The 15,361-nt window shown below is 36.0% G+C and overlaps 1 protein-coding gene across 1 annotated transcript in view; it reads right to left on the reverse strand.

Annotated features, from left to right (window-relative positions):
* Positions 1 to 13,460, reverse strand: part of LOC129266825 (mucin-2-like) — an 84,161-nt gene extending 70,701 nt beyond the window's left edge. Inside the window, exon 1 of the mRNA XM_064103553.1 lies at positions 11,829 to 13,460. Coding sequence (XP_063959623.1) covers positions 11,829 to 13,386 — 1,558 coding nt within the window. The 5' untranslated portion in view covers positions 13,387 to 13,460. The remainder of the gene's footprint in view (positions 1 to 11,828) is intronic.
* Between the last annotated feature and the right edge of the window lie 1,901 nt (positions 13,461 to 15,361).

A 15,361-nucleotide genomic window follows, 5' to 3' on the forward strand; every position in this document is an offset into this window, starting at 1 on the left:
AGCCTGAATATTCATTTGAAAAAGAAGTACATTCGCATTTAGGCAATCTTTCTCTCTGTTAAAATGTCCCCATGTCGCTGCCCGAGGATCGAGTTCGATTGGATTTAATTATCTCGGTGATTTTGAATGGTATTTAATTATCAAAATTACTGCGCCGTTTCGGGGCGATGATAAAGAAAAAAAACAACACTTGGCGCCATTAAAAAAAAATTGTAACCTCCTTGAAGCTGTTTCTTTTTTTGTTGGTATTATATACATATCGGCGTGGAATGATTTAAATTAAAGGAATCGCAGCATCAGATTAATATGATTATGGTTAGGAATAAAGGGGACCACTCTTTGTTTTCCTAATGCTTAGAATACCGAGATAATCAATGCGATTTCGAAGACGCTGATTTCTTGAAAGAATCACATCATGCGGTATGCTATTTTTAATGAATTATCATAAATGTTCAAATTACACTCAATTTCAATTGAATTATCGTTACTGCTTCATTCGCTCGAATTGATGTGAACATATTTCATTAGAGAACCACGTACAACAATTACTCTGTTTTATCATGTCAAATTGAAATATTATTTGTTAACATGTTCTAAGTATAGGTTCCTGGCTGAATTAATCGATGTCTTTTTATGGTGTTCCAGTGGTAATTTCACGCACAAACGCGCCTGAAAGGAAACGTGGCATGAGCTAATGTATTAGCGTATGTGCTATCTACCTTTCGATCCCCTGGCATAAATAATTTCATCACGTTTGCTGGGCATGTTCCGGGGGAACGGGGAGTGGGCTAAATAGCCATGTACATTGGGGTTCTTAGGAGGAGGCCATGACCCTGCGAAGCGGGGGTCTGATTTTCCTGGGGGTGCTGCGTGTATTATTCTCCATAGGCAGCACCCCTTGAATTCTGGAAGGTATGAACAATGGATAAATGCAACCAAAATGACCATCATTTTGTAGCGAAAACTTTTTTTCTTTTCTTTTTAATTTCTCGGGACCAAAATGACCTCCATTTTGTAGTGAAACCTTATTTTTTTCTTCAAAATTTCTTAGGACCATAATGACCTCCATTTTATGTGATTTTTTTTTGGCTTTTAAATTTACATCAGGTCCCCCAGTATAAAAAAATCGTTCCCATGGCCCGTGGGGGGGGGGGGGGGGCATGAACTAAAGGAGGAGGCAATGAACCTATCAGATATATAGGCAGACGGATCGCAAATAGAGTGGGAACAAGTGGAGGGAAGGAGGGAGAGAGAAAGGGAGAATAATTGAACATGACGGCTGACTAGGGTAACGAAAGGGGTACACATATCAGACATATAATAACTCTTTAGAACAAAAGTTGAATAAAGTGAGTATCACAACATATTGGTGTATACATCCGTTTACGGTAGATGTTAACAAGCTTAACGGGGAATCGGGCAGCAGCGAGAGAGAGAGAATTGGGGGAGAAGGAATAGTAGATGAAGAATATTCAAGAATTATATATGAGAAGAAAATATTGAAGGAAATAAATATGTAAATGTCGGGATACAGTTCCATCTACGATGTATTTTAAAGTAATGTGAGAACAAGATATGGGAGGGAAATAGAGTGTGGAATATGGGAAAAATCGTGAATGATGCGAGTCGAGACCAAGGCGTTTGAATATTAAGACAAGTTTTGCTGCTTTATAAAGAAAATGTGTTCAAGAAAGGCGTTTGCAAATGCTTTAGAAAGGTGTTTTACATGTTTGTTTTTTTAATATAGGAGATTTTCCAGTTGCTATCTACGTCAGATATGAACATAGTGAATGCAACTCATGAAATGAGCTGAGAACGGAACGCTTGTTTATTGAATACACCTAATCGCATTAATGACAAAAGAAGATTAAAGGCAGTGTTTGCAAGTCGTTCAGAAATATGTTTTTATTATATTTTAAAGGTTTTCTCTTTAAGTGCTTTCTACATTAGATATCAACAAGGCGATTACAGGCAGGATGATTGAAACAATGCGTTTGCATATCAAATACATTCTACCGGTTAGCTAAAAAAAAAAAAAAAGTATGGAAAGTGTTTCTAAGTAGTTAAAAATACATTTAACATTTTTTAAATTAAACAGGATTCTAAAGGTTTTTCCTTTTACTGCTTCCTTCAATAGATATTAACAGAATGAATATAAAAAGAGGAAAAAATATAATAAATCAAATACATTTGATCGCTTAATGAGAGAGAAGATAAAATATCTATTTTTCTTTTTACATTTTTTTCCTGTTTGGTGCTATCATATTTAGATGGTAATATAATTACTGTAAGAGAGGAGGCGAGAATTAAGCGTACGTACATTAAATACGTATAGATTGCTTTACACACACACACACACACACACACATATATATATATATACATACAAATTATGGAAGGTGTATGAAATGATGCACTGCAAAGTCTATGGTGTTGATTTCACACCGGCCCGGAATCTATATATGTCCACACCAGAGAAGTGTTAAATTACACCGGTTTGGTATTGGCCTAACACCAGATAGGGGTTTATACAACACCAATTAGTATTAAAAGAGCATCGATTTGATTCCAAACTGGTGTTGTTTCAACACTTACCTGGTGTGGACATCAGTGGCGTACCTAGGATTTTTCACAGGGGGGGCAAAATTGGCCGCCCAAAAATTTGACAAGCAAAAAAAAAAAAAAAAAAAAAAAAAAAAAAAAAAGGGGTCATCAATACAAAATAAAGATTTTCGTACCAGAAAAAAATTGACAAGCAAAAAAAAAAAAAAAAAAAAAAAAAAAAAAAAAGGTCTTCAAAATCTCGTCAGGGGGGGCAGAGTGCCCCCCCTGCCCCCCCCGTAGGTACGCTAGTGGTGGACATACATGTATATAGATTCCGGGTTGGTGTTTAATCAACACCGGAGTTCTTGCAGTGTAAAAATGTACTTTAGACAGTTTTAAGGGTTTTCCTGTTGACTGCTATCTATGTTAGATGTTAACATCGTGATTATAATGGCTTTAGGACGAAATAAACAGTTTTCTTCAGAAATGTGTTTTGTTACATATGTTTACGTTTAGTGCTTTCTACATTAAATGTTAACATCGTGAATATAAGCCGGAAGATGAAAACAGTGCTTCCGTACATTAATTTCATCTGATCGCTTAAAGAAAATTAAGGGCGGGGTTTCCAACGGTACAAATATGTGTTTATATAGGTTTTAAATGGTTATCCCGTTTACTGCTATATCAAAGTTAGATTATGACATAGTGAGAATAAGAAAGTGGGAATGAAACGTCTGTGTATTAAATAAACCTGATCGCATTATAATCAAAATTAATAGGCCTAATGACGCTGTTAACAATTTTCTTCTGAATTTTATTTCACACGTTTAAAAAGACGTTTTCGTTTAGTGCTTTCTGCATTAGATATCAACAAGGTGTTATAGGAGGGAAGATAATGAGGGTGCCCGTACATTAAATAGGCCTACATTTCATCCCTTTATAAAACAGAAAAAAGGATAAAAAGGAGTATTTTATAAGTGTAAACATTGTATTTCAAATGCTTTTTGTTAAGGATCCATGTATACTGATATCGTCATTAGATGTTAACATAGTGAATATCAGAAAGAAGGTGATAATAAGACATTCGTGTATCAAAAAATTGATATCTTTGTGAGAATAAAGTTATTAAGGAACTTTGCAAAATTAATGGATCAGAAATGTGTGGGTTTTTAAAAATGTTTTAAAAGACGTTTCCGTTTAGTATTTTCTACATTAGATATTAATATAGTGGTTACAAGAAGATTACAATACGTCAGTATATAAAAGACATTTGACTACTTTATATAAGAAAATGATATAAGGAAGGTGTTTATAAAGGTTAAAATGTATTTTATACGTGTTTTGTAAGGTTTTCCATCTTACTGTTATCTACGCTAGATATTAACATAGTGATTATGGGGCGTTTGTGTATTAAATACATTGATCACTTTATAAAGGGGGTCAAGAACGGTGTTTAAAAATGGTTCAGAGATGTGTTTTGTAGGTTTCCCTGTGAATTGCTACCTTCGCGTTATACTGGTCTGGCTTTAACTATATTCATTTTAAATCACTGAAATAAAAGGTGTGCTTGTGCTTTGCTGCCTACGTGATTGTGGGGTTTGTGCACCAAGCTGCATGTTATAACAAACGGCAGCTATATTATCAATTCTATTCATAATGGACTCAACTGTCCATGGCTATGAGATGCAACAACTTGACCTTACAAGATTGCTGGCTTGTCTTGAAAAAAAATTCACTTGAAGGTATTCTTGAACAAAGGCACTTTTAAATCAAGGTCCCTGAAATCACCGTTCACCTGTCAGTTTAGCAAGGTCAACCTAGTCTTATCACGCAGACTGTTATATCTCTTTAAACAGGTACAAGCCTGCATTAACTCGGGATGTGTCCTTGATGTTAAAAAGAAATAAATGGAATCCGACCATTTATATAGGACACATTTCAATACGGATACATACATACTAAAAAAATACTGCAATGATGTAACATTTTCGACCATGTATGTATGCTGGTGATTGCTGAGGCTGTGTGTATATTTTTCATTTGATTTTCATATGGATTTTACCTTTTTTTTACTTGGAGCTACAACTCACAAGTTCTTATGAACTTTTCAGTAGTTTCCGTTTTTATCTGATGTAATTTTCATTCCTGTACATATTGTATATTGTTTTTTATATTGTTGAGAAAGTAAAATTGAACTTTAACTTGAACTTTCACTTTATTAATTACTTTATCGAGGAAAGAAGTGGAAAGGGCTAGTACTAAGAAATGGAAGTAATCAATGGGCAGGCGTAAAGAGCACACGTTGAAGCGGTGAAATGGTGCATGGTAGATTATGTATATAACGTTGCGTGCGAGCGAAAATTATTAATTTTAAAAAATAAAAGTATTAACTGGACATTGAAAAAAATATATTTTACAATTTTCCTGCCCCCCACCTTTACCATTTCCTTGGTCGTTGAACTTGTATTTTTTCATGTGCTAGTGGTAGTAGGAGTAGAAGTAGTAGCAGTAGTAGTAGTAATAGTGGTTGGTGTTTTTGTTGCAGTAGTAGTAGTAGTAGTAGTAGTAATATTAAACGGCATCAGCAACAATAGTTAACTGGTAGTAGCAACAATATGCAACCACAACAGCAATATTAATATCGTGGTTAATAATACGACCACTGTATAAGTAGTACTATGAGGCCCAATCTTCGTCCCGTATTATTACCATTACATGCGCAGTGTCTGAATTAAAAGACTAAGCTTGCGCAAAGAGAGTACTGATCGGGCAGGCCTTACACAACACGATTCACCGGACACCCAATCCATTACCTGTAATGTTCACTCAACCGTGCATATACAATGTATATTTGGTGCTTTTTTTTACCTTACGCGTGAGAAAACACTAGAGTATGAATGCTCCACAGCCATCGAAACACACTGCCAGGGAGAACCTGTTTGGATGTTGAATGTTATATTAAGAGCCAGTGGCGTTATGAGCCAGACAAATGAGGGTAGAGGGGGCAGACATGGCGTATTGGAAAGAAAGTCTTTAAAACAGACAAGTTGGTGAGCCAATCGAGCTATATATCCAAAGGCTTTACACTTGTAGTACCCAAATCTAATCTTGTAATTCATTTGATTTTGACATCGTTATATTATTTTGTACCTCTTTTTGATTCCTTTTCTTTGTTTTTGCTTTTTTTCTAGGTAGTAAAAATGTTGGGGGTCCTTGACCCCAGGCCCCCTCCCCCACCTCCTTACTTCAGTGTGAAGAACACAAACTCCTCCTTACTATGTATTTGAATAAAATAAATCGATAAGGAGAGTAATATTGAAAAGAAACAACATTACTGTCCAGGCTCAGTATCCGAATTTACTCCAACATCCGACAAAAAGAGATAACATCGCCGCAAACCTAGTATAGGCCCCTATAGGCCTACTCAGCGAGGACAAAATATACCCTTTCATCTATCTCATTGATCTATCATCGACAATAGCACTTCTTAAGTCACTTTTGAATCAGTTTTCATGAAATACTCCCAACAGTCATGACAATGGATCGATGGGATGAATGTTTGGAATTACCCTGTACTCTCTAAGTGCAAAAGAGCTAAATCTAATCACAATCATCTCGGAGTGATAGTAGGGACCAATCCCTTTGGAGTGAATTGTACATTCTTAAAGAGTGCATTAGAACTTCTTCTGGGGCCTGTTGCAGAAAGAGTTGCAATCAATCGCAACTCTAAAAATCATGCGCAAATTGATTTTCAACCAATCAACAGCGCGCATTTTTATTTACCTGCGATTGATTATTTGACTTTCGTTTAAACGCAACTCTTTCTGCAACGGGCCCCAGAAGTGAACTGTGCATCTTTTTAGACACTTTTACTCCAAAAAGAGGTAAAATCCACTCTAGAGAGATGCAATTCTCACTCTAAAATGAGTGAGTTTATCTCACTCCGAGAAGAGTGTGATTAAGGGCCAGATGAACTCGTTTGCGATTAGAGAGTATTTCATTTGCCTAATCGAAGGTAACATAAAAAAGGAGAAAACGAAGAAATAGACTGAATTTGGATTTGCATCACTTAAGATAAGATTTGTAGGTCATGTGGATTCCTATGGCGCAAGTCGAAAGTTTGAATAGATATTGCTAAATAAAAAAATCCTCTCCTGTTCACTATGATAAAGCATTATAATGCACAATACTTGACTTTACCTCTGGGGTGCTCTTGGAAAAAGGTTTCTTGTCATCATTATCAGAGAATACCTAAGAGAGTATTTGTATTGGGGTAGTCGTGCGTGACGTAACAGCGTGCACAATAGTTTTTGCATTAACGTGATAATTAAGACGAGTGGTTGCAAAGCGCGCGCGACATCAGTGGAAAACGCTAATTTAGCTTGCACAAGCGATAATCACCCCTCAATCGATTCGCATCTCCTCCGCTATCTATTCATGAATTCCACCCCATGTTGGAGTCTATTCATCCATATGTGTTTTGTTTGCCTTCATTGGAGCTCAAGATTTTTGCTAATCTACTAATGAGCACACGCCATATGCATGCAAAATATAGAGTCAATGATACTTTCTTGTACACGGTAAGCCTAAACCATAAAATGCATCTTTGCCCATCATATAATATGGTCTTTCAAGACTGCAGCTCTTAAATTTCTTTCCTGAGACATTTTGCTTTGACCATTTTTTATGGTAAGGCCTACACTAGGTTCCTGGTACTAGTACGCCAGGTACTAATAAACCCAAATCCCTGATCGCTTGTCAATCATACGAAGTTTAGCCTACGAGTACCAAGTACGATACAATTGCTGAAAACATTTGCACTGTCTGAAATGATTTTTACATCATCACTACCCTGGTACCATCGTGGGTTTTAAATGATATTGAGACGTTAATGATTGATTTTTTAAGGATTGGGAGAGGCAAAATCAAAAGGAACGTTATGTGTATGGATTACGAAAAAGCAGGAATTGGAATGATAGATTTTTTCTTATTTGTATTTGCACAAAGGCTTATGTGGTTAACGAGACTAATACTAGGAGAGTCAAAAATAGGATGGAGAATGATTTTCATAAATAGGACCCATGAGTTTGGAGGTTTGCTAATACTTTTTCAGTGACATCTCTTTAAATTTGAGCGAATTGTCTCTGCCAAGCTTTTACACAAACATGTTTGAAACATCGGGGGCTACGAAAGAAGCATTGCTTAAAAGGAAACGTCTAAAAGAAATGAGGTGTTCTTCAATAATAAGTTTATACGTTTGGACGGATATATGTTATGTGAAGAACTTTTTTTTTCTTAGAAATATGTATAAATTATATCATCTAGTTGATGACAGAGGTAATTCTAAATCATCTAGAGACATCGCAAGGATGAGGTTAAAAGAAGATGAGATATGATATCACCGCACAATATAAAAATAATCCAGCTACATGGATATGAAATGCCCCTTGAAGAAACAGATAAATGAAGGGATACAGCTTTAAAATCTTGAATTTGTATTTCATGGAAATGTAAACTCACTAGCTAATATTACAACTAAGAAAATCTATGAGGCTTTGTTAAACATGAAATATGAGAGGTCATGTGCTGTAAAAACATGGAAGGAACACATGACTTTTCCGAAGAAGATACCGATACAGTATATTAAGACCTATATAGGATAATTTTAAAGGAGTTTCAGTTTAAATTGTTATACGAACTTGGATTTTCCAAAAATATTTGTTTAGATTTAAATTAGCAATAAATAATGTTCATTTTGTATTAAAAGTCGAGAGATCTATGAGTACAATTTCTTCACGTGTGAAAACATAAGAACTATGTGGAGAGACTGCGGTTATTTATTTAATCTACGTCAAATTGACAAAGTTAATTGAAGGATGTTCATATTTGAGTTAAGGTTTTTTATAGAGGGAAGGAACAATTACTAAATCATATTATTTTTCTAATCAAATATAATGATCTTTGAGCATGGTGAAGAAAAATGCAAAAAAGTAAACCCCAACCCCTCAGGAGATTAGGAAAAATATTGGTGGAAAATGAAAATGAGGAAAAAGACAGCGCGCGGCACGTGGGAAATTACCGAGTCACCTAAGGAAGTGGGAACATTTTTACACGTCATGACGACGAGGTGTTCCGAATTCACATTTATTTTTAGGAATAGATTTATGACATGCACTTATTTTCATGTGACAGCTGTAGGACACTTCATGTGGACAGATGTGATGCACTTGATCAAGACATCTGTGTGTTTGTGAAGGGGTGCGTTCGTGTGTGTTGGGTTTTTTTCATGGGGGGGGGGGGGGAGCTATGAGTGTGTTGGAGTAGTCTGGGGATTATAAATCTTCTCTCATGTGTCTTATTGTTTATTTCTGAATTATTTACATGATTCAAGATTTTTGTTTTGTCATACAACCATCAATGAATGGTAAATAACTTTGTTTGTTACTAGTATTAGGTTGTACTTCATTTCAATGTTTATATTTAATTGAAATGAATAGTTTGTATATGTGTATGAGTGTAGGAGAAAACAATGAATATTCCTTGGAAAAACATACTAAATTAATCTTGTTAGAAAAATATATATTACGTAGTTTGAGAACAATCAGTATATGGTTTAGAATTTTACCGTGGCTTTTTTGTTTTAAGATGTGTCAATAATCTGTACTTTTTTTTTCAAAGTACAGTGTGGATGTGTTACAGAATTTATGATCATTGTATAGGTTAAACCGAGTTTTGTAATCACGAAGTAATTTGATTTAACACGTTTTGAATTATTAATGATGAACTTAATGTTTTACTATGTTCAAATTTGTGTGATGAGATAAGAGAATAAAAGACCCCCACTCCCAATATATATATATATATATATATATGTACATATATATCAAGTAGGGGGGGGCATGAAAAAATGCAGGGAAAAAAAGATTTATGACAAGTATATCAGAACTCCTGACAACTAAAAATCTTATTGTCATTTCATTTGTCGGTGTGCTTTCGTTTGTGATTTGATTCACGTATTACTTCTGTTGATTTGGGAATAAAAATAACATCCGCGCCATTATATAGTTTCAATCAATCAACTGCTCAATGTCTTTTTTTATCTCTCCTTTTTAGTCACCATCTTCTCCCGTCTATCTCTCTGTTACCTGACAGTTTATCTTACGATCTCTCTCCCTCTCTTCTCTCTCTCTCTTCATCTGTCACTTAATCATTCACTCCATCACTCTTGTACTCACGCACTTACTCAATCCATCAATGAACCAAACTAAGGGGCGAAAACTTCACCTTTTTGAGGAAATATATCCGTGTCGATGTAATGCAAAAATATTTATTGCACGTGCACTCACCTTGACAAAAGCGACGAATAATTTACTCTCGTTTACCTAATGAATTATACAGGTACACATCGCGCAAAAGTATATCCCTCAAACATGATGGTGTGAGAGTATGAATTAAATGGAATGCGATAATCATCAGATTGTAAATATATTCATGCAAATTGCCTTGGGACTATCATTTTCGATACAGGTGGTTTTCTGTGTAAATCTTTATCTTTTGGAGGTAAGACGAGCGTTATGAACCAAATGTGCATGCTCTTTATGCCTAAATAACTTTGGTAACGGTCTATCGAAAGCATGCCATATAATAATAAAATAACTGTATGCTTCTTATTAAGCGGTTTTTTCATTTTCTGAATAAAATGCATGTTCATGGATTATCACACTAAAATGACTCAAATCATAAAACGTTCATAATATTTTGAAGCCTATATAGTGAACAACAATTGGCGGCTGAAAGTGCTAACATGCGTATAATAAAAATGAATAATAAATCACACAATATATTAAACAACATGAACAATATACACAAATATTGATTTAACCATGACGAAAATATATTCATGGAAAGTAACCATCGAGTGGTTTGAAAAAAAAAAGCTTTATTAGACAATGCCAAATAACTAAAGATGTATTCACAATTAAGTTATTCATTTTATTTCATCTGACTGTAAGAAGAAAAAAGTGGTGATTTAAAGAATTTTTTTCCAATACCGCGCGGCTACATAAACATCGTACTCATAATCATCATATTTAAAGTCTTTTTTACTAGAAAAAATAATATGTCAGACAAATTTCTTCCAGCCTTTTAAGCACGAGACAGATCAAGCGATATTGCGGAAAGTGTATGCATCAGTGGTTTAATTTATCTTTGTAGATATAACAATATTTCAATGCAAGTCTGTTTCAATGAATAATTCGTCATCCAAAATACATTCAATACACGCTCGTTCTCTCGTTTATCGTGTTTCTTGTGGTTTGAATTAATCTTGTTCTTTCATATTCGTAAAAGTAAGATTTAATGTCGCAAATCTGAGACATAACATTGGCATGATTTGTAGGAAATTAATAATGCTTGCTAGCTTAAGAGTATAAGAATATTAATGCTTTAATATTCTTGGGTACTAAGAAGTCAAACATTTTGTAGGCTTTCAGTACTTAAAATGATACTATTGAAGCAAGTGTGACATTATGATATGCAATCATACCTTGACAATAAAATGATTTTCGTGAAACGGGGAACATACCGAAAACAGAATGGTCACAGTTTGTCAGAAATCGGACTAGGAATAACAACAAAATCGCTATTTTATCAATAGGATCACTTCAAACTTTATCTTACTCTCAAGGAGGTCATTTGGTAAGTAGGCCTAGATTATGACAAGCGATATGGTAAATTGTTCCATTTGCCATGCACTCAATTATCAGAAATCAGGTTTCCGAACATCGTCTTCTCTACAATATTCATTCTGGGGGTACTTCATGAAAGACTTGCCAGTTGTTTTGTCCGACATTCTGTTTAATATATCTTATTGTAAAGCGCAAAGAGAATTAAGTATTTATTATCATGCTCTTAATAAATCTATAATAATTATTATTATCCGACATTTATCATAGTAACAGTCGGACACTTGTGCCTTTAAACTAATGAAAACTAAAACTGACTTGTCGGATAACACAAATTTGATGAACCCCTGAGTCAAATTTTAAACTATCAAATTTAAACTTGTAACGAAATGTATTTCATATTTCGAACCAATTTTCATTCAATCTATTTCGCGCATTGGAGCGAAGAGAACGATGGTACATAAATGATAGTTGAACCTAATAAAAGTAGGGAGATCAAAACATCGTTATATAATGAAATAAGGTGCATGACGAAAATGAATTATGAGGAAGACAAAATGTGTTCACAGGGAGTTGATTATGAAAGTAAGTGGTACTTACGTGCATCAGGTTTGTATCCCGCGGAGGGTGACGGCGATGATTGTATGCCAGTCGATAGACTGCCCGAGGGTTGAAGGGATGATGATGCTAATAGTCCTTCCGTTGCTATGGAGACGTTTGGGGAAGATGTTGACCCGGGTAGATTAGGATCGGAGATGGTTGTTTCAATACTAATCTCGCTCGTGGTATAAAATCCAGAACTGGTGGAAACATGAGATGTTCCATTTGGGTTTTCCTCGAGACTTGGTGGAGATGATGATGATGATGGTAGTTGTGATGATGATGATGACAATGGTGGGTATGGTGATGGTGATGTTGAAAATAAAAATCTTGACAATGGTGGTGTCTGTGACGTCAAAAAAGTGGATGTTGGATATGGGCTTGGAGAGATTAGGACAGTATCAGGTAATTGAGTTTGAGGAGAGGAAGATAGAGACGAAGAAGATGATGATGATGATAAGGATGTAAATGGGGGAGGGGATGGCATCACAGTCACCGTATGAGATGTTGAAGATAATGATGGAGTATTCAATGGGGATGATATTCCTAGTTTCGTTGAAACCTGATTTGAATGAGGAGGGGGTGTAGGTGTGTTCGATGACATAGCCGATGTTGTTTGGAAAGGCATCTGCGTTGACACTAACGTCTTTGTACTTATTGTTAATAATGGTTTTGTTGATGATGTTGGTGGTGGCGACGATGACGACGACGATAGTGAATGCAATATCGTTCTATAACTTGACTGCATCTGTGTTGTTTCCGTCTCTGATTGAACTGGTGATATAATCCTTAAAGTGGTAGCAGAGCTCAAATCAAGACTTGTCTCTATTGATGATGGGTGCACTGCTGAGCCCATGGGGCCCACTGATTCGGGGCTCCTTTTAAAGCGTTTCCTTTTGCCTTCTATCAAATCAATTTTCCTGAATTTGGAAACAGTGACATGGGAGGTTTGATATACAGTTGAAGAAGGCAAATTACTCGATGACGCGCTCGGTGTCGTAATCGACCACCGCGAATCGTCATCGTTATTTGAAATTAGATGAATAGGAGAATGATAAAAGAAGGCACTTGATGGGACGCCAGTAGGCAAGGTGCTCGAGATCGAAAAGGCATTCACACCTCTTGTTCTCCGACGGCGAAGCGACTGTTTCCACGCTCTATCCACTGCCAGCCTACCGTCCCTACCACCACCACTTTTCTGGTAGAAGCTAGCGCTCGTGTTAAATGAAGACGGTTTAGTCAGCCCGGGTTCAGCATGCGACGAGTTCGTATCATTATCTCTTTTTGTGACAACGATCACCGATTCATTATATAACACCGTTTGTGAATGAATCTGTCTAACATTTACAATTAAAGGCGATTGCGGCGCTTTAAGGCCTCCAAACATAAATCTCAATTTAGATGAAAGATCTTGTGAAGCGTTTATGAGTGAAGATTCATCACTTGATGTTGACGGAATTGAAGTTGATTCAAGGTGGTTTCCAGACGCAATGAAGTAACAAACGAATGATAGATTCCATAACGTTACCTGGATGACAAGCCATTGTCTCAGATGCATCCTCGAGATGAGGGAGGGAGAGTGATAATGGTGTAACAATAACCACTGCTCTCCACCTCCGATCGTTCAAGAGTGAGTGATAGCCGAGTCTCGCGCCACGGGAGATGAATAACACCGCGCGTTTTGACAGCTAGTGGTTCGGATATGATATCAATTGGGCTCGCACATCATTCTCACTCGCGCACCACCTGAGCCATCTCTCTCCCTATCCCTTTGTCTTTCCGTTTCTCTGTCTCAGTCTAAAAATAAAGTAGTCGTGTTTACTATTGTTTTTCTTCTTTCTCTTACAGCTACACTGTAAAAGCTGTGGTGTTAAAACTGACACCAGTTGGTGTTAATAGAGGACCACACCCTGATGTGTTAAAATTACACCCTAGACTAGAGACTGTACATAACACCAACGAGTGTAAATGTAACAACCAAAGGTGTTGTAATAACACCTATAGGTTTTAAACTAACGCTGTAAATTTAACACCGGTGTAAAATAACTGATGTGGTCCTCTATGTACACCGGTTAACAGCGTAGTTTCTGCTGTGTAGAACGGATATGATATAAATTGAGCTGGCACATCATTCTCACACTCGCGCTCCGCCTGAACCTCCCCCTTCATTCTTTCTTAGCAAAATCACTCTCGACTTCCAATCAATAATATTGACAGCCATTTTAAAATCTACATCCTAAGTTCACATCTTGCTGAGATGTAAAATGTCTACACTTTATTTATCTTTTGCTTATCTCCCTCTCTCTCTGTCCCTTTCTAACTTTGTATTTCTGTCTCTCATATATATTTGTATATTGCCCTTTTTTCTCTAGCTGTCTCCATTCCTTCGTCTATGTTTTTCATGTCACTCTCTTCTTCTTCAGCGCTTTCTCCTTTTCTTTCTATCTCATTCAATTTTCTCTTTGTATTTTGCAGTCCTACCCCCTCCTATCTCTCTCTCACTCACTCACACACCTCTCTTCCTTTCTTTTCATCCCCCTGTGCTTATTCCTCGTTTCCTATAACATTCCACGTTATGAGATATATCCCGTTTCTTTATCTTAAAGGGATGGTCCAAGCTGGAGATATTTATATCCCAATAAATAGAGTAAAATTCAGAGAGCAAAATGCTAAAAATTTGATCAAAATCGGATAACAAATAACGAAGTTATTGACTCTTAAAGATTTGCATTATTCCAGTGAAACAGCTCTGGGCATGTCTTTATGAATATTCATTGGGTGGGCTGATGTCATATCCCCACTTGCTCTCTTGTGTTTTATTACGTGAACTTAGGTTTATCCAAATTCTTTCTACCAAGAACTAAAAAAATTGGATTGATAACTAATTAAGTGCATTAGTTATTTATTTCCGCAACTTATTTCATTATAATGGAGACACATCATTCACACATGTATGAAAAAATGAAACAATTATATACGATTTCATGTAATAACAAAAGAAAAAGGAAAGTGGGGATGTGACACTATGCAGCCCACCTAATGAATATTCATGACGATGTGCATAACTGTTTTCACAAAATATTAATAAGCTTTAGAATTCAATAACTTCGTTATTTGTTATCCGATTTTGATAAAATTTTCAGCATTTTGCTCTGTGCCGTTTACTCAATTTATTTAGATATACAGATTTTCCCGGACCATCCCTTTAAGTTTTGATATAGAATATTGTAATAAGCTTTCCGTTCATTTTCTTTGTTATATCGTAATTTTTGAACGTTTGTGAGTTGATAATTTCAGCATGTGTTACTGGTCCGGTTTTTATGTATAAACCAAAAAATATCGATAATCCGGACCTTACCCCCCCCCCCCTTATGAGAGACCCACAAAAATTTTCTAAGGCCATGCATACGCAAATACCTAAGTCAGAATTTTTTTGCTTGCCAAATTTTTCGTGGAACAAAATGATCTACATTTTGTAGTGAAAACCCTTTTTTTGGTCACAATTTGTTCCTGTACAAAAATGACCCCCCCTG

Source organism: Lytechinus pictus, chromosome 8 (genome assembly GCF_037042905.1).
Source record: "Lytechinus pictus isolate F3 Inbred chromosome 8, Lp3.0, whole genome shotgun sequence".
Lineage (NCBI taxonomy): Eukaryota > Metazoa > Echinodermata > Echinoidea > Temnopleuroida > Toxopneustidae > Lytechinus > Lytechinus pictus.